The 19941-nt window shown below is 38.3% G+C and overlaps 1 protein-coding gene across 3 annotated transcripts in view; it reads right to left on the bottom strand.

Annotated features, from left to right (window-relative positions):
- Nucleotides 1-19941, bottom strand: part of PARD3B (par-3 family cell polarity regulator beta) — a 1129489-nt gene that overhangs the window by 178553 nt on the left and 930995 nt on the right. For 2 of the 3 annotated variants that reach the window (XM_061148945.1, XM_061148946.1), the window contains exon 20: nucleotides 5528-5830. In XM_061148945.1, coding sequence (XP_061004928.1) covers nucleotides 5528-5830 — 303 coding nt within the window. Of the gene's footprint in view, nucleotides 1-3631; nucleotides 3802-5527; nucleotides 5831-19941 lie in introns of those variants that run through there. The other variant, XM_061148947.1, reaches the window with a different exon arrangement.

Consider the following 19941-nt stretch of genomic DNA (forward strand, 5'->3'; position numbering starts at 1 on the left):
CTCCTCCAGGGGATCTTCCCAACTCAGGGATCGAACCCAAGTTTTTCACATTGCAGGTGGATTCTTTTCCATTTGAGTCACCAGAGAAGCTAATATAATTATTTATTTATGAGACAGCTTCAGCTTTTAGACTTAGTTTCTTTAGGGCAAAGATAGTCTCTGAACTTCTTTGTATGACCTATGGAATACAGCAGATGCTCAATAAAATTTCATACAAAAATTGATGAAGATCGGCTGGGGAATCAAGGTCATTTAACTGGAATATTGAGAAACTGTGCTTTGTTTGTCAATTCAATTTCACAGCTGCATTATCATCAGTCAATAAGTAACTATTTAACAAATAGATATTAAGTACCTGGTATCACATGGACCACAGAAAATTTTATATTGCATAATTAAGTCTAAATGGATACTAACCTGGAAGAGGAAAAAATTTGTCTCTAGGATTTACCAAGAACAATTAATTTCCTTTCTTGTCAGGGCTGCTAGATTGGTAAATCAAGGGTTCTTGCAAACACAGTGTACATTAATATCAGTAAGATATCTGACAGTCTTCCATGATGTTCATGGCATGAACCAAGAATGCACACCAGATAAACAGTAGACTGGATTAACAGTTAACTGAACATCTGAAAGAACGCTGATTAATGGAGGTCTCAGGTGATGAGTTGCAGGGATTATACTTGACGTTGATCAATGATCCTATCAATGACATACACGAGTCCACACTGATTAAATATGAGAATGGTATAAACCTAGCAAGGCTAGCTAATATACTGGAGGACAAAAATCAATACTTTAAAATATCTTTATTGGCTACAAAAATTGGCCAACCCAACAAGCAAATATTTAACTTGGTGCAATATAAGCCAATAATGACAGCTAATAACAAAGTTTAGGCTGCATTAACAAGTGCAAAGGACTAAGACCAAAGGATCTAAGAGTCCCAAAGATTTCTGTTTTCCCGGCCACATCTGAAACACAGTACCCAACTGTGCATGGCATCCTCAGGAGTTGGCAGTTATAAGGTCAGGAGACTTGAGTGTAGGCAGAATATGGCTACTAAGAAGGCTAAAGATGTCCATTGTAAGACTAAAATAGCCAGAGGAGTTTATACTGAAGAAATGATTATACTTCTCAAGCTTAGGTGCTTGTTTTCTTCATCCTTGTAAAGCCAGCTCTGAGCACAGAGCCTGCCTCATGTTTTGAGTTCAGTAAATATTTGTGAATGAAGGTGATAGCAGCCATGTCAAATATCTGAAGGGCTAAAAGGGAGCTTTAGATGCTGTGTCTAGGTAGGTTGATCTTATCTCTGTGGTCTCCGCTAAACAACTGTCTCCTACTTTCAAGCTAAGGTTTTTGGCTGCTTCTTATTTTCTCCTGTCTTCAACGCCACTCTCCTAATCCAGACCCTTGCCATCCCTCATTACTGTAATCGAATCTTAATTGGTCTAGCCATCTGACCATCTTCCTGTTTGTCTGCCACCAAACTGGCAGAGCTATTTCCCCCAAATACAGATCTATCAGCTCATTCCTGTTATGGCATTTTGATGGTTCCTATTGTACACAGGATTCCCCACTACCCACATACTATAGCTCATTCTCCTGTAGCCCAGGGAAGGCAGCACTCTTCAAGCATAACTTCAGAACCCTTCTTACCATAGATCTGCAGACAGCTACTACCAATCATAAGGTGTGAATACAGGATGGAACCTATTCACGCACAACCTGGCTCCAATCTGCTTTCCAGATTCATCTTCTGTCACTTTCCTTCCCGTCCACTCTCCACGTCCTCCTGAGCTTCCCTAATGTGCCCTGCTCTTTCCAGCCACTTCACCCCTGTGCATGCTAACTTGTCTATAAGGAAAACAATTTTTCTTCCATATCTGATCAATTTGTATGAATCCTTCCAGAACCAGTTCAGATATCATTTCCTTTTGGAGACCTTTCGTGAGCAGCAGAGTTAGAAAAGCTTCTTTTTCTCCTGCAGCTCAATTCCAGAAAAATAAAAGACCCAATCAAAAAATGGGCCAAAGAACTAAACAGACATTTCTCCAAAGAAGACTTACAGATGGCTAACAAACACATGAAAAGATGCTCAACATCACTCATTATCAGAGAAATGCAAATCAAAACCACAATGAGGTACCATTACACGCCAGTCAGGATGGCTGCTATCCAAAAGTCTACAAGCAATAAATGCTGGAGAGGGTGTGGAGAAAAGGGAACCCTCTTACACTGTTGGTGGGAATGCAAACTAGTACAGCCACTATGGAGAACAGTGTGGAGATTTCTTAAAAAACTGGAAATAGAACTGCCATATGACCCAGCAATCCCATTTCTGGGCATACACACTGAGGAAACCAGATCTGAAAGAGACATGTGCACCCCAATGTTCATCGCAGCACTGTTTATAATAGCCAGGACACGGAAGCAACCTAGATGCCCATCAGCAGATGAATGGATAAGGAAGCTGTGGTACATATACACCATGGAATATTACTCAGCCGTTAAAAAGAATTCATTTGAATCAGTCCTATTGAGATGGATGAAACTGGAGCCCATTATACAGAGTGAAGTAAGCCAGAAAGATAAAGAACATTACAGCATACTAACACATATATATGGAATCTAGAAAGATGGTAACGATAACCCTATATGCAAAACAGAAAAAGAGACACAGAAATACAGAACAGACTTTTGAACTCTGTGGGAGAAGGTGAGGGTGGGATGTTTCAAAAGAACAGCATCTATACTATCTATGGTGAAACAGATCACCAGCCCAGGTGGGATGCATGAGACAAGTGCTCGGGCCTGGTGTACTGGGAAGACCCAGAGGAATTGGGTGGAGAGGGAGGTGGGAGGGGGGATAGGGATGGGGAATACGTGTAAATCTATGGCTGATTCATATCAATGTATGACAAAACCCACTGAAATGATGTGAAGTAATTAGCCTCCAACTAATAAAAAAAATAAATAAATAAAATTAAAAAAAAAGAAAAAAAATAAAATACGAGTATAAAAAAAAAGAAAAGCTTCTTTTTCTTCTCTTTACGTTAAATTGCAATTATCTATTTCTTTATGTGTTGATCTCCTCCTCCCTAGAATATAATTTTCTCTGGAATGGAACCACCTCTTAGTCATCTTTGTAACATTCTTAGAGCTTGAAACAGTAGCTAGAACAAATACTCACTGAGTGACTGAAAGACTGTATAGATGACTAAATGAATGACAGGCCTCTAACTGTAAGTAAGATAGGGTTAGCGCTCAGAGTTCCTGTCTATGAGCACCATTGCCACAGCAACTTTCTTAGACTTACTAGGACCCAGGCATGTTGGAGAGTTCAGAATTTCATTGATTAAAAACAAGTAATAGTGATGATGATGATAGCTAACATTATTGAATGCTTATTATGTGCTGAGATAAAAACTGCTCAAGATTTAAAGAGCAAGGAGCAGAACAAATCTTAAATATGGTTAAAGATAAGAACAGAATAAAGATAATTCTGAGTATAGTTACACTTTGATATGTTACCCCGAAATATGACAACTGTCTAAAACTCCACCTAAAGAGCTTTAGATCATTTATTAATACAGAGTGGTTAGAGCCAAAGGAAAGAATATTCCTTACACATGTCTGGGCTATGCAGCAAAGAAAAAAAAACATATATTTTTTCTGATATCATTCTATAGTGGCTACGGTTACAATTATCCTAAGAAATTTCTGTCCAGGTCAAATCTACATGGGTGAAAATTAGTATCAGGTAGAGTCTTCTAGTGTTCCAAAGGATAGCCATATGACCTAGAAAGAAAAATAAGCCTTCAGTGACAAAAATTTGAGGAGTAGAAGTGATAACTGTTGTATGCTCCTCTTAGAAACTTACAAGGTATGTTAGTTATTGGGGATAAGAAGACAGAAGTAAGAAAACCTATTCAGTATGGCTTAACCCAGACCTTTTCACATGCATTTGAACCATGAATTTTTTTTTTTTATTAGAATGCTTAGTATTTATTTTCATGGAATTAGAATCAGAAACATTGGCTTTGGAGGCTCATAGAAACAGTTCTGCACTGGAATTCTAGCAGAGGGCACATGCCAATGGGTTTGCAATGAAGATCTATCTGATTCAGAGAAGGTAAGATTGGCTTTTGTCTGGGCCAGAAGAGACTCAGGCCTGGTACCATCATTTATGTGATAGAAATTCAACCCTTTATAAAGGCTTGGGAGAAAAAGACCAGCTCTTAATCAGTCCTTTGAATTAACAGTTTTGTTACGGCTGTCTCACACAGTCACAGGAATATATATTTTCATTTTATCCCAAAGAAAAACTTGACCATCTTTCTTTAATACTATCAACCTGGAAGCTTGACAGTAAGGATTAAAAATTGCTCCTTCCTTCCCACTTGGTTATTGGAAAGGCTCTGAAAGGTAATCAGTCTTGTGAAGCTGCACTTTACAGTCTGCATAAAAACGCCATGATTTTCCTTCCTCTCCCCAACCTAATTGAAAGTGCATAATATCACCCAGCTGGGGAAATGTAAATGGTAAACATATACAATATATCATGCTATCACACAAAAGCTGGTTACTAATAGGGACTGGGTGGTTGTCAGGACCAAAGGGAATCTGGAAAACAAGTCTTTTTTTTTTTCATCAAGAGTAAGAGTTCTTTGTGCCTGCCACCCAGCCACCCCCCACCCCCATACCTCCTCCCTCCAGACTTCAAGTTACAGCAGATTAAACCAAGGTCAGTCAGCTCATTCCTTGTGTGTGTAATTCCAATGGTCACCTAACAATATATATTGACTAACACTCTCTTATACCAGCCTTTCGAGAAATGAGGCATTTTGCTTCTGGCAGGAGGTGGGGTTGGGATGATCCTGCTCCCTACCTACTTTGATTGTATTGACAGATGGCCCTATTATCTCTTTCCTTGGCTGCTAAACCTTAAGATCCTTGGCCTTGTCACCTCTTATCTTCCTCTACTTCATCAAACTCCTTTTGCAAAGATTATCTCCTTTTCTACCTCTGATCACCTAGGAATATCTATACAGGATCACACATGCCTTCAGCAGAAAATCTCAATCTTTTCAAAGTCTTCTGCAATTCAGAGGTTATCTACAATTAAACCAACTTAGAAATCAACACTCTCTTCTCTGACCCCTCACCTTCAAGAGTCAAGCCATCTTCTAGAATCCATCTTTTATAGTAGGACTCTTAGGAGAAAGGATAACATCCCTTCAAAGAGTTCATCACTAGTTCTGTTATAGCATTCCTTCAAAAATTGCTCCCTGTTGCCTCATGAACTCAACTACTGCTATTCATTCATGCCTCCTTATAACTGGCAATTGTTTTATTTTTGATGGCTGATACCTTACGGGTAGGTCAAAGCATAGCACTTGTCAAGAGTACTATGTCATTTCAGTTTTAATAGGTTGAAGGATATATTTTTATCTGCTTCAGCAGTGGAGATGATTTGAAACTTACTGAATTAAAACCACATTCATCTTTCAATAAGTCACATTACCTGTCAGCTGGTACTGGTGGATGGTATGGCTTGTTGACCTTGGCATAGAGACTTTCTAAGTGGTCTCTGTCTGGAGACAGTGGACGGCCATCTCGAGGGTAGCCCAGTGGTCCAGCCCGAGGGGGAGATGGAGACCTGTAGACGTTTGCTGACGTACATGGTTCCCGGAAGTGGTTCACTCTGGCATAGTTGGGGTCCACTTCATCATCGTCCATATCATGCAGTGATCCAATTGCACCAGTAGCATAATCAATAAGACCTCTTGCCTGCTTTTCCCTTAGCTCCTGATGTTTTGCTCCAATCCTGAAAAATGTAGAACAAGATGTATGTGAGTTTAAATGCTGATACAATGATAGACTCTCCTGAATCTATGTTAATTACTTCTTGTCAGTTACTTAACTGCCACTTTTCTGGATACTGAAGATCACACCATGAAGAAATGCTAATAGCAAACTCCACTGGATTCATTTTATATCTCTGAGCTTTATTTATTACATATGCTTCCCTAGTGGCTCAGACAGTAAAGAATTGGCCTGCAATGCGGGAGATCCGGGTTTGATTCCTGGGTTGGGAAAGTCCCCTGGAGAAGGGAATGACAACCCATTTCAGTATTCTTGACTGGAAAATCTCATGGACAGAGGAGCCTGGCAGGCTACAATCCATGAGTTCACAAGAAGTCAGATACGACTGAATGACTAACACTTTATTTGTTACAGGGTCTGGAAGATCCCCTGGAGAAGGAAATGGCAGCCCACTCCAGTATTCTTGCCTGGGAAATCCCATGGACAGAGAAGCCTGGTGGATTGTAGTCCATGGGGTCACAAAAGAGTCGGACATGACTTAACAACTAAACAACACCAGCTTTACTTTTATAGCAATGCTATAGGTATTTTAACATTTTGTCTGATGATGACTAGGCTGACTGCAAAGTCAGAGGCTGATTTTTATTAAAATTTCTTCCCTATAAATGGGCTGTGCTCATGGGAACAGTCCATCTTTGGTGTAATATTCTAGAAGCCGATCTTGGGAAAGGGATGCATGTCAGAGAGCCCATCAGAATCTTATACTTTGTCTGTGATTTTCTTATTTGGTGCCTTCAATTTTTAGTGTATTCTTCTAAAGGAAAAAAGCTTGCAAAAATTGATTTAACTATGAAAAAGAAATACAGAGGCTTTCTGGTCAGTAAAAGCAGTGGTATCAGAGATAATTTATAAGAGACTCTAAGTTTTTGGTTACACAAATGGGGATCATTGTGTTTCATTATACAGGGACTAGGGACAGAGTAAAATAGTGAAATTAATAGGCTCCTGACAGAGACGAATTGGCACATATAAGTGAATTAAACAACATTACTGGCAGAACTCCACAGCACTAAAGCCTTTAGTGATATTACAAAACGCTATTGCTAATCAGTGTACCGTGTAGACTACCGGGAGTGGGAGCAGTAAAATACAGTTCAGTGTATTCCAAACCCATCTGAATTTTGAGAATTTGACATTTAATCTGGAAAGTGTTAGATTGGATCTCCTAAATTCCCAGTTACCTGTTAAAATGGACAAGTCTCTGTGGCATCTTAGTGGATGATGGTGATATGATGGTGTCTGGAGGTGTTCTCCACTAAAGAGGCAAGAATGCAATCTCATATCACCAGGCAAATAAGGTGCATTCAGTACAGGAGGAGAAAAGTAAGACAGTGCTGGCTCAGGTGGTGAAAGAAAGACTCAAGAGAGGATGGGGATAAATCTGAAGACCTGGGGTCAGAGAATATGAAAGGATTGCGGGCTAAAAGTGAAAGATCTATATCTGCCTGGAAATATATATTGAAGGCCTACATGAGTGACAAAATAAAAACTGAATTCTCTATCTTTTCCTCTTCAAATAAAAACAGCTGTTTTTGCACACAGCAGCTAGTTTTATTTTACAGAACATCAAACTCTTTGTAAAAATCTTTAAAAGCCACGCTCTTTCAAGGTATTTTCCTTTTGGTAGAATGGCTTTTTTCCCCCCCCTTTGAGTAGAGAGGAGGAAGAAAAGATAAAAATATGAAGAAGAAGGTATAGGACAAAAAACCAGTATCGTCAAGTCACAACAGATGAAAATAAATGCCACAATATATTATTGCATATCTCTTTTGACTAGGTCAAATTATGTACCCTACACATAAGTAATGAGACGAATTTATATTTTGTGCAAAGGGGAGCTTGAATCTCCAAGGGATGTTGAATGAAGATGAAAGGAAGATTACACAGTAGGGTCCCCGTCAAGAGGCCCTGCCTGTCCTCTTTCAATGCACGTTAGTCCCAGATTCATGGATGTTGTTTTTGAATAATTTTTCATGAAGAAGATAACATGCTCCGTTCTGTAACAAAATAAATCTTTCTAGGGATGGTGCAGACTGGACTATCAGAGGATGCTTGCTGCACTGTGATGGCAGGGATGGATACCCAATGAAAATAGAGAATAGGACATCAATAAAGTTAGGGGGTGGGGTTTTGTGTGGTTGCTATTCCTCCGAAGTGGGAGACCTTCTAGAGAAATCACTCAGTAAGATGAACATCTCGTGGTTGCCACACGGGGCTACACTTATGCATTAATGAAAGAGTAAAATACCAAGCTTGATTTTTCAAAGAATCACAGAAACAGAACACAAGACTCTGTATTCCTTATTTCATCACCTCTCTTTCTCAGAGGTTTTCTCATTAATTAAGCTTGCTGAGTATGTAAAGATTCTCGGATGAAAAGTACTCCATATATGCAAAGCAGTATTTTATCTTGTACTTCTCCTTTCTAAAACAAAACCAAATTTCTCCTTGATCTTCTCTGCGCCACTGAGTGCTTCAGTAACTAATTTCATATTAATCACTCAGTAGGTGAAATAGTAATTTCTCTGAACCGCCATTATTATGCCATATATCAGGATCTCTCCATGTGGGGGAGGACAAGGCAATCTCTGAAAAGGGGTATATGGAAGCAGAAAAGACTCTTTCAAGAGAGAAAAGGCAAGGAAATGGATTTTCTTTTTTTGGTTGTTCTGACCTCCCTCTGTCCCAATTCAGTGTGAGAATTCTAATTGTTTATAGTCATTTCCACATAGATGTCTCTTTACCACTGGGAACTCAACCTGTTAAAATATCTATTTTTCAAAATAGTCCTGGATAATACTCCCTTTTTATTGGATGGTACCACCAGCTTCCTCATTATCCCCAGCACACTGCCTTTGAATTGTTTCAATCCCCTCCCTCTGTTTTCCCCTACAAAAACATTGTTGTTTCTTTTTTCCATTATAACTCTTGGATGGTATATTTTATCTCCATTTCTATAGCCATAGACTAGTGTCCAGGCTTTATATTGCCTGGTCTGCACCATCCAGCATAGTGGGCATTAACTGTATGAGGCTATATAAATTTAAACTGGAATTAATGACAATTTTTGAACATCTAAAATTGAGTTTCTCAGTTTCATAAGCCACACTGCAAGTACTCAACAGCTAAATGAGCTCGGGACTTCTACATTGGACAGTCCAAACGGAGGCTAATTCTATCACTGCAGCAAGTTCTATTAGGTTGTGCTGGCGGGATTATGCTAAGATCTTTTGTATGTCACCACATCCCACTTTATACCTTAAAAGGTACTAGAATAATCTTCTTCAAAGAGTATTTCTAAAAGTCTACAAGCAATAAATGCTGGAGAGGGTGTGGAGAAAAGGGAACCCTCTTACACTGTTGGTGGGAATGCAAACTAGTACAGCCGCTATGGAGAACAGTGTGGAGATTTCTTAAAAAACTGGAAATAGAACTGCCATATGACCCAGCAATCCCACTTCTGGGCATACACACCGAGGAAACCAGATCTGAAAGAGACATGTGCACCCCAATGTTCATCGCAGCACTGTTTATAATAGCCAGGACATGGAAGCAACCTAGATGCCCATCAGCAGATGAATGGATAAGGAAGCTGTGGTACATATACACCAGGGAATATTACTCAGCCGTTAAAAAGAATTCATTTGAACCAGTTCTAATGAGATGGATGAAAGTGGAGCCCATTACACAGAGTGAAGTAAGCCAGAAAGATAAAGAACATTACAGCATACTAACACATATATATGGAATTTAGAAAGATGGTAACGACAACCCTATATGCAAAACAGAAAAAGAGACACAGAAGTACAGAACAGACTTTTGAACTCTGTGGGAGAAGGTGAGGGTGGAATGTTGCGAAAGAACAGCATGTATACTATCTATGGTGAAACAGATCACCAGCCCAGGTGGGATGCATGAGACAAGTGCTCGAGCCTGGTGCACTGGGAAGACCCAGAGGAATCGGGTGGAGAGGGAGGTGGGACGGGGGATCGGGATGGGGAATACATGTAAATCTATTGCTGATTCATGTCAATGTACGACAAAACCCACTGAAAAAATTAAAAAAAAAAAAAAGAGTATTTCTATTGCATCACTGTCAGATCAAGGCTTTCTAAAAAAAGATTGTGATAAATGATGGCGCAAGAGTGCGGTTATTCCACTTTGTTCCTTGAATTCTTAAATGAATGAATGATCGAGAAATTGAGAAAAAATTCCATCTACCAAAGAATTAGGATACAGTTATAGTTTCAAACCATGCAATAAAATTTGAACTCCATCCAAAACAGGTAGTATGTCAAGAGTCAATATATAGCTTCTTCTCTAGAGGGTAGACATTTTACTAAAAAGTAAGAGAAAGAAACCGGAGAATTACAGACAAACTTTTGATTAGAAAAAGAGAGTTTAAAGACAGGGGTAGGACACTGGAATTGTAGGGTAAATCTTTGTGAGGTTCCATCCTGAGAATGGAGGAGAGATAGAGCTAAAAGAGAGAAATTCCCACTGAGAGAGAAATTTCCTTCTACCTTGAAGAAATTTCATGGAGGTAAATGAAGAGAAGAGAAAAGAACATCAGTCCACTCTGTAGCTGATAAGGCAGGATGATCAGAGCAAGATAAACAAACACAAACTTAGCAAAATAAAACCTTAAATCATCTAAGAGACTTCACTGTTGTTGTGATTTAGCTGCTAAGTCAAGTCCAACTCTTTGCAACCCCACAGACTGCAACACACCAGGCTCCTCTGTCCCCCACCACCTTCCAGAGTTTCCTTAAATTCATGTCCATTGACTTGGTGATGCTATCTAACCATCTCATCCTCTACTACTCCCTTCTCCTTTTGCCTTCAATACTTCCCAGCATCAGGGTCCAGGCTGATATCTTGTTACAGCGATCTGCTCTCCCAAAATGTCAGGTCATGGAAAAGCTGTCAAGGTAGTGCGCTCAGACCAGGTCTGAAGACATTTTGAGAGAATATATGGAACTGAAGTGGCTTGTAACCTTAGCTCATTATGTCTTGTATATAACACTATATTTTAGTATAGATTTCAAAAAAAAAAATTAAATACCATAGAACATGAAATTAACTTAATGGATCACAATAAGTATTCAAAAAATTAAATATAGTAAAAGAGAAAATATTAGAGGTTCTTGCATGCAGTAAGCATAAGTATGGTGTCAAGAGAAAAACCAAGTCATCTAAAAATTCAGGCAAATTCAAGCTGGCCTCAAACATGAATAAAGACAAAAGAAAAACATTTCGGAAAAGAATGCAACACTTGTTGGCCCATCTTGAAAAATTACTTAATAATGAAATGCATCCAACCAAGAATTGAATTCAGATTAAGAATTCAGCCATGCAAAGCTGGGGAATGATAGACATGGAGGTGAGAAAAACATTCATTTAAATAGAAAATGAAGGCTAAACATTTATTTGTAGGACAAATCATTATAGAAAAATGTAAATATTATAAACTCTGATAATATAAAAGAGTAGTATCATTACATTAATAAGGGGGTGATTTAGGGGAAGGTATTAATACTCAATGTACTTATTTCCCCATTTTTTAAAGAAAGCATCAGCAGTTACCACTTAAAGTTAATAAGTATATGAAATACAATAATAAAAAACCAATGAAACAAATTATGAGCAGAAGAGAAATACAAAAAACAAAAGCCCAATGATAGAGCAGAAAATAAAAAACAGAGGAACCAGTAAAAAAGAGAGTAAGAAAACAGGATAAAATTTATGCTATGACAATAAGTGAAAATGGAATAAACTTCTTTATTATAACTAAAGCATTGTCACTTAGATCATGAACTCCTTATTGCCGAATTCAGACTTAAATTGAAGAAAGTAGGGAAAACCACTAGACCATTCAGGTATGACCTAAATCAAATCCCTTACGATTATACAGTAGAAGTGGGAAATAGATTTAAGGGACTAGATCTGATAGACAGACTGCCTGATAAACTATGGACAGAGGTTCGTGACATTGTACAGGAGACAGGGATCAAGGCCATCCCCAAGAAAAAGAAATGCAAAAAAGCAAAATGGTTGTATGAGGAGGCCTTACAAATAGCTGTGAAAAGAATAGAAGCGGAAAGCAAAGGAGAAAAGGAAAGATGTACCCATGTGAATGCAGAGTTCCAAAGAATAGCAAGGAGAGATAAGAAAGCCTTCCTCAGTGATCAATGCAAAGAAATAGAGGAAAACAACAGAATGGGAAAGACTAGAGATCTCTTCAAGAAAATTAGAGATACCAAGGGAACATTTTGTGCAAAGATGGGCTCAATAAAGGACAGAAATTGTATGGACCTAACAGAAGCAGAAGATATTAAGAAGAGGTGGCAAGAATACACAGAAGAACTGTACAGAAAAGATCTTCACGACCCAGATGATCAGGATGGTGTGATCACTCACCTAGAGCCAGACATCCTGGAATGTGAAGTCAAGTGGGCCTTAGGAAGCACTACTACGAACAAAGCTAGTGGAGGTGATGGAATTCCAGTTGAGCTATTTCAAATCCTAAATGATGGTGCTGTGAAAGTGCTGCACTCAATATGCCAGCAAATTTGGAAAACTCAGCAGTGGCCACAGGACTGGAAAAGGTCAGTTTTCATTCCAATCCCAAAGAAAGGCAATGCCAAAGAATGCTCAATCTACCGCACAATTGCACTCATCTCACATGCTAGTAAAGTAATGCTCAAAATTCTCCAAGCCAGGCTTCAACAATACATGAACTGTAAACTTCCAGATGTTCAAGCTGGTTTTAGAAAAAGCAGAGGAACCAGAGATCAAACTACCAACATCCACTGGATCATTGAAAAAGCAAGAGAGCTCCAGAAAAACATCTATTTCTGCTTTATTGACTATGCCAAAGCCCTTGACTATGTGGATCACAATAAACTGTGGAAAATTCTTCAAGAGATGGGAATACCAGACCACCTGACCTGTCTCTTGAGAAACCTGTATGCAGGTCAGGAAGCAACAGTTAGAACTGGACATGGAACAACAGACTGGTTCCAAATAGGAAAAGAAGTATGTCAAGGCTGTATATTGTCACCCTGCTTATTTAACTGATATGCAGAGTACATCATGAGAAACGCTGGGCTAGAAGAAGCACAAGCTGGAATCAAGATTGCTGGGAGAAATATCAATAACCTCAGCTATGCAGATGACACCACCCTTATGGCAGAAAATGAAGAAGAACTAAAGAGCCTCTTGATGAAAGTGAAAGAGGAGAGTGAAAAAGTTGGCTTAAAGCTCAACATTCAGAAAACTAAGGTCATGGCATCCAGTCCCATCACTTCATGGCAAATAGATGGGGAAACAGTGGAAGCAGTGAAAGACTTTATTTTCTTGGGCTCCAAAATCACTGCAGATGGTGATTACAGCCATGAAATTAAAAGATGTTTGCTCCTTGGAAGGAAAGTTATGACCAACCTAGACAGCATATTAAAAAGCAGAGGCATTACTTTGCCAACAAAGGTCCATCTAGTCAGGGCTATGATTTTTCCAGTCGTCATGTATGCATGTGAGAGTTGGACTAAAAGAAAAGCTGAGCGCTGAAGAATTTATGCTTTTGAACTGTGGTGTTAGAGAAGAGTTTTGAAAGTCCGTTGGACTGCAAGGAGATCCAACTGGTCCATCCTAAAGGAGATCAGTCCTGGGTGTTCATTGGAAGGACTGATGCTGAAGCTGAAACTCCAATACTTGGGCCACCTGATGTGAAAAGCTGACTCACTGGAAAAGACCCTGATGCTGGGAAAGATTGAAGGCAGGATGAGAAGGGGATGACAGAGGATGAGATGGTTGGATGGCATCACCGACCTAATGGACCTGAGTTTGAGTAAACTCCAGGAGTTGATGATGGATAGGAAGACCTGGTGTGCTGCAGTCCACGGGGTCGCAAAGAGTCAGACACGACTGAGCAACTGAACTGAACTGAAAGGATCCCAGATGATCAAAGGGAAAAACACACTATGTGCTATCATAATGATGAAAAATAAGATATAGCTTAAATGTGCATTCATAAGGGAAATGAAGTACTCTGCAGTTTAAAAATAGGGTCATGCTCTTCCTGTATTATAAAGATATAAAATATAAATATAGGTCTAGATATTCATAAATATTTGTATGACACAGACATATCTTTATATGTGGCTAGGAAACATTGGAAAGGATACACAAAAAATTCATAAAAAGGATTGCCCTTTGAGAGTAGAATTAAAGGTATAATGTTTGAATTATTATATCATATAATTTTAGGATAATTTTTTAAAAAAATTTAAAATATAAAAAGTCCCTTACAACTACTTACTGACTGTTGTAGTCAACCAAAATTGAAACAGAATAAAACACGATATTAGACAGCTAGCATGGGGCATTCATTGTCTTCTAAACATGACTTGTTAGGACTCCTGCCAACTCTGTTATGATAATAACTTTCTTCAAATTATTGAACATTTGTTTGGTCCCTTGCAAATCAACTGCTTTGGCCTAAAGTACCCATTCTCCACTAATCAACTATTTGATTCTAGTTTTCTCTAGATTGAAGGCTGAACTCACTCATTTACAGCTCCTCATAGATCTCAATATTTCTCCCCCTCTCCAATGCATGTATCCAGTAAATTCTCTATTTGTCTGCAATTGTTATATATTACTTTGTAAAAAACCAACACACACACACAAAAATCTTTCATTAATTCATTTCTGGATATTTGGCTTCCATAACTAAACTACACGCTTCTTGAATGTCATGTTTTTCTTTCTGCTAATTTTGGCTGATTGATGTATTCACTAATAGTTGTTGATATTACACTGTATACCAGAAAGAGAAAAGGAAAAATATCACCCCCCTGGCTCATTATCACCGAGATATAAACAAGTAGTAACAATTTATTGGTAAAACAAAGATGCTGTGGGTACAAAGGGTAAGAGTCAATTCACCCTAATGATCTTGAGGAAGAATCATGAAGCTGGTGCCACATGAACAGGGCTTTGAAGGAACTTGCTCCAGGAGGAGGGAAGATATATATAAGTAGTGTGAGGCACTCAGTCAGAGAGAGGACAAGCCAAGGGGCAGAGAAACACATGATTTACTTAACACTGGGGTGTAAGTCTGATGTGGCAGGACACACTGCTTCAGGGTATCCACCTTCAGCTTCCCAACAAAAGGAACACATTTAATAAAAATTATTGGCAAATTTCTACTAGGTTTGCATAATGTAGGTTTTGCGTAATAATAAAGTTTTTGGTGAGGAAAATCCTATTACCACTTTTTGTTTAGCCATTTATTATAAAATAAAATAAAGATACAGAAATTTATATCAAACAAGTCTATGGATTAAAGAACTGGTATAAAGCAAACACGTTTGTAATGATTACTGAGGTCAAGAACTCAACTTCTATAGGATACTCCAGAAGGTTTACATGTGTTCCTTCTTCATCACAGGCACGTTTGTATTATATATATCTCCTTTCCTTCACATTAAGAATCCTGCTTCTCAGGATACAGAAAACTCTGGAACTACATATCACATGGTTACAACTTGCTTTAGTCTATATTACACATATAATAGTTTTGAGCTAACAATACCATCAGCAGCACCAGTATGATTATTAAAAAGAGTTAAATTACTCTTTTTTTATAAAGCTCTTCTCCTCATCCCTCCATTTGTGTAGTTGTACTATACCTACATTTTTTAAATATGTAGCTGCTATATGCTATACTTCTAGTCAACTCTCATTTAACTCTTAGTTCTATAATTAACTCATTTGTGGTAAAGAATCTGCCTGCCAGTGCAAGAGATGTAAGAGACATCAGTTTGATCCCTGGGTCAGGAAGATCCCCTGGAGTAGGAAATGGCAACGTACTCCAGTATTCTTGCCTGGAAGATTCCATGGGCAGAGAACCCCAGAGGGCTACAGTCCATGGGGTCACAGAGTCGGACACAACTGAACACACATACATCAATGCATAAGTAACTTATTCAGACCACAGTCTCTATGTCACTGAAGATGCAGTCATTTACTACAGGGGTCCCCGACCTCCAGGATCTAATGCCTAACTATCTGAGAAGGAACTGATGTATTAATAATTGAAATGAAGTGCACAATAAATGCAACATGTTTGAATCATCCTGAAACCATCCCCATGACCCTAGTCTGGGGAAATACTGTTTTCCACAAAACTGGTCCCTGGTGCCAAAAAGATTGGGGACCACTGGTTTCTTAAATACCTCAGGAAGAACTCATGGGATAATGCTTTTAAAGTTGACAACAAATATTTGAAAGCCTTCATATTTGAAAGCCAGTTTTACTGGATATAAAATTATTGGCTCACCTTTCTTCCTTGAGTATTTAAACTAGGAAGTGTAATGCCATTCTCTAGTTTTTGTGACGAAGTGTTGACAGTGAAAAGTTGGATGACAATTTAATTTTAGCTGTCATAAATTACTTAAAAAAGTTCTTTTTGCTTATCTGGTCAAATTATTTGCTTTTCTTTAAAATCTAATAATAACATTCTGAAAACTAAGATCATGGCATCCAGTCCCATCACTTCATGGCAAACAGATGGGGAAACAGTGGAAAGAGTGGCAGACTTTATTTTCTTGGGCTCCCAAATCACTGCAGACCATAACTGCAGCCATGAAATTAAAAGATGCTTGCTCCTTGGAAGGAAAGTTATGACCAACCTAGACAGCATATTAAAAAGAAGAGACATTACTTTGCCAACAAAGGTCTGTCTAGTCAAAGGTATGGTTTTTCCAGTAGTCATGTATGAACGTGAGAGTTGGACTATAAAGAAAGCTGAGTGCCAAAGAATTGATGCTTTTGAACTGTGGTGTTGGAGAAGATTCTTGAGAGTCCCTTGGACTGCAAGGAGAACAAACCAGTCAATCCTAAAGGAAATCAGTCCTGAATATTAATTGGAAGGAATGATGCTGAAGCTGAAACTCTGATACTTTGGCCAGGTGATGCAAAGAGCTGACTCATTTGAAAAGACCCTGATGCTGGGAAAGACTGAAGGCAGGAGGAGATCGGGATGACAGAGGATGAGATGGTTGGATGGCATCAGTGACTCCTTGGAGGTGCTTTTGAGTAAGCTCTGGGAGTTGTTGATGGACAGGGAAACCTGGCATGCTGCAATCTGTGAGGTTGCAAAGAGTTGGACAGGACTGAATGACTGAACTGAACTGAATATTACTAGAAAAATCATTTAGGTTTGATAACTCAGTATTTTACATATACTTTTAAGTTTTATACCAGGTGAGTTTCTTGCATTATAGCTTTTATTGTTAATGTTGTGTGATACAAATTGAACATAACAAATAAATTGTATTTTTATATACTGAGTGAATAATCAGAAAGTAAAAGTAATGAAACAATACCATTTAAAATGGGATTAAAGATAAATTTAAGAGGAGGCACTGAAAACAATAAGATACCAATGAGAGAAATTAAGGAGGATCTAAATCAATGGAGAGTTTTATCTTGTATGTTGATCAGAAAACTCAATTATTAAGATGACAACTCATTCAAATTGTTCTACAGACTCAATGTCATCTCAACCAAACTCCTAGCAGGCTTATTGTCCATAGTTGTGTGATTTTAAAATTTATTTGGAATGCTAAAGAGCCAAGGATGACCAAAACAATTTTGCAAAATAAAAATAAAGTTGCGCTTACACTACCAAATTTAAGATGTACTACAAGCTTTTGTAATCAAGCCAAAGGTTAGACATATAAGTGAATGGAACAGAAAAATAGAGTCTAGTAACAGACTCATACATATCTGGTGAAGTGATTTACAATAAAGGTCCCAAGAAACTCAGTTAAGAAAGGACAGTTCTTTTGACAATTGGTACTGGAAAAACTAGATATCCATAAGGAAAATAAGAAACTTGTGTCCTGTGTTATACCATAACAAAAATCAATTCAAGATGGAAGACGGGTCTGAACACGAAGACAATCACAATAAAGCTTTTAGAATAAAATAAAAAAGAATATCCTCACAGCCGTGGGGTAGGTCAAGAGAGGACACAGAAAGCGTAAGCCATAAAAGAAACTGGTAAACTGGACTTCATTAAAATTAAAACCTCATTAAAACATATCAAGAAAATAATAGACAAATGAGAGACACTCCTCACAGCACACACACATCTAACAAAGGATTTGCATCAAATATATTTAAAAATATCATTGCAATTCAATAATTTAAAAAAATGACCCAATTAGAACTTGGCAGAAGGCTTCAACAGATGGATTACAAACCAGGATCTAGAAATGCCCAATAAACAAATGAAAAAGTGCTCAGCATTGTAAGTCACTAGAGAAATTTAAATTAAAACCACAATGAGATACACCTACTAAAATGAAAAAGAATGACAACACCAAATGTTAGCTAGGATGAGGAGCATCTAGAATTTTCATACACGACTGGTGGAGGTATAACACGGCATAACTCCTTTGGATTATTCTTATTATTAGACACTAATATTTGTGACTTCCCCCCATGACTGTATAACTTGATTCTCACAAGCTACAAAAGTCCCAACTTCATAAACGAGGAAACTGAAGTTCAGAGAGGTTCAGTATTTTGTCCGAGAGGTCATATTAAGTGGCAGGAATTGGATTCCTGAATTCCACCCAGGTATTTTACTTCAATATTAAACTTTCTTTCATTTATACTAACCACAAATAGTCTAAATATGAGCATGCTTAAAAATTTATAACAAAAACTGTCAGATACTCAGATGTAGAGACAACCCCCCATATGCCTATACCCAGATCTATATGCAATAATTATTAAGATTTAGGCACATTTTTAATCTATTCTTTCCTTCAAACATTTTTTGCTAAATGTTCTGTAACCAAACCTAGTCATTTATCTCCTATATACTTCAGAAGGTATATCAAATAAATCATGAACATTTTATTATATAACAATAATTCTATTACTTATCCCACTTAAAAATTAATAATATTCCTCGGTGTCCTAGTCCATAAACAAATTTCCCCAAGTGTCTTAAAAACATCTGTCTTTTCCATTGAACTTACTTGGATCAGGTTCCAAAATCTATCTACACCTTGAATTTGTTAATGTATCTTAAGTCTCATTTCCTGTACAGACATGCATTCTTTTTCATTTTTGCTTTTTTATTTTTCCATGCCATTGAATTGTTACAGAAACCTGGCAGATTGTCCTATATGTGGTCCCACATGCTGGATTTGGTTGCATCTTCATAGGGTGATTTAACTTATTCCTACATCCCCCATATTTCCTGTTTATGAAAAGTAGCTCAAGAGCAGCACTGCCCAATAGATCTTTCCACAATGATGGAAATGTTCTATATATGGGCTGTTTGATACAGTAGCCCCATGTAGCTACTGAGCACTTAAAATCTGGCTAGTGTGACTAAGGTACACAGTTTTTATTTAAACAGCCACATGTGATTGGCTACCACCGTAGACGGTGCTGTTAAGATACTCAGGTTCAACCTTTTTAGAAAGAGTACTGTAGTGGGTGAATGTTGATTCTCCAAAAGATTTATACACTTGGAGCCTGCTATTATAATCTTATTTGGATAAAGGGGTCTATGTAGGTATACTTAAACATCTATGATGAGATCATCCTGGATTCTCCAAATGAACCCTAAGTCCAATGACAAGTGTCCTTTTAAAGAGGAAAGACAGAAGAATCAGAAGAGAAGGCACCCTGAAGGTGGGGGCGGAGATTACAGTCAAGCATCTATAAGACAAGGAATGGCAAGGATTGCTGGCAGCCACCTGTTGACTCAGATAGTAAAGAATCTGCCTGCAGTGTGCAGACTCGGGTTCAATTCCTGGGTCAGGAAGATTCCCTAGAGAAGGGAAAGGCTACCCACTCCAGTACTCCTGCCCGGAAAATCCAATGGAGAGAGGAGCCTGGTGGGCTACAGTCCATGGAGTTGCAAAGAGTCGGACACACCTGAGTGACTAACACTCACTTTCACCAGAAGCCAGGAGAGAGGTATGGAAGGGATTCTCCCTTAGAACCTCTGGAAGGAAA

Source organism: Dama dama, chromosome 8 (assembly GCF_033118175.1).
Source record: "Dama dama isolate Ldn47 chromosome 8, ASM3311817v1, whole genome shotgun sequence".
NCBI classification, from domain to species: Eukaryota; Metazoa; Chordata; class Mammalia; order Artiodactyla; family Cervidae; genus Dama; species Dama dama.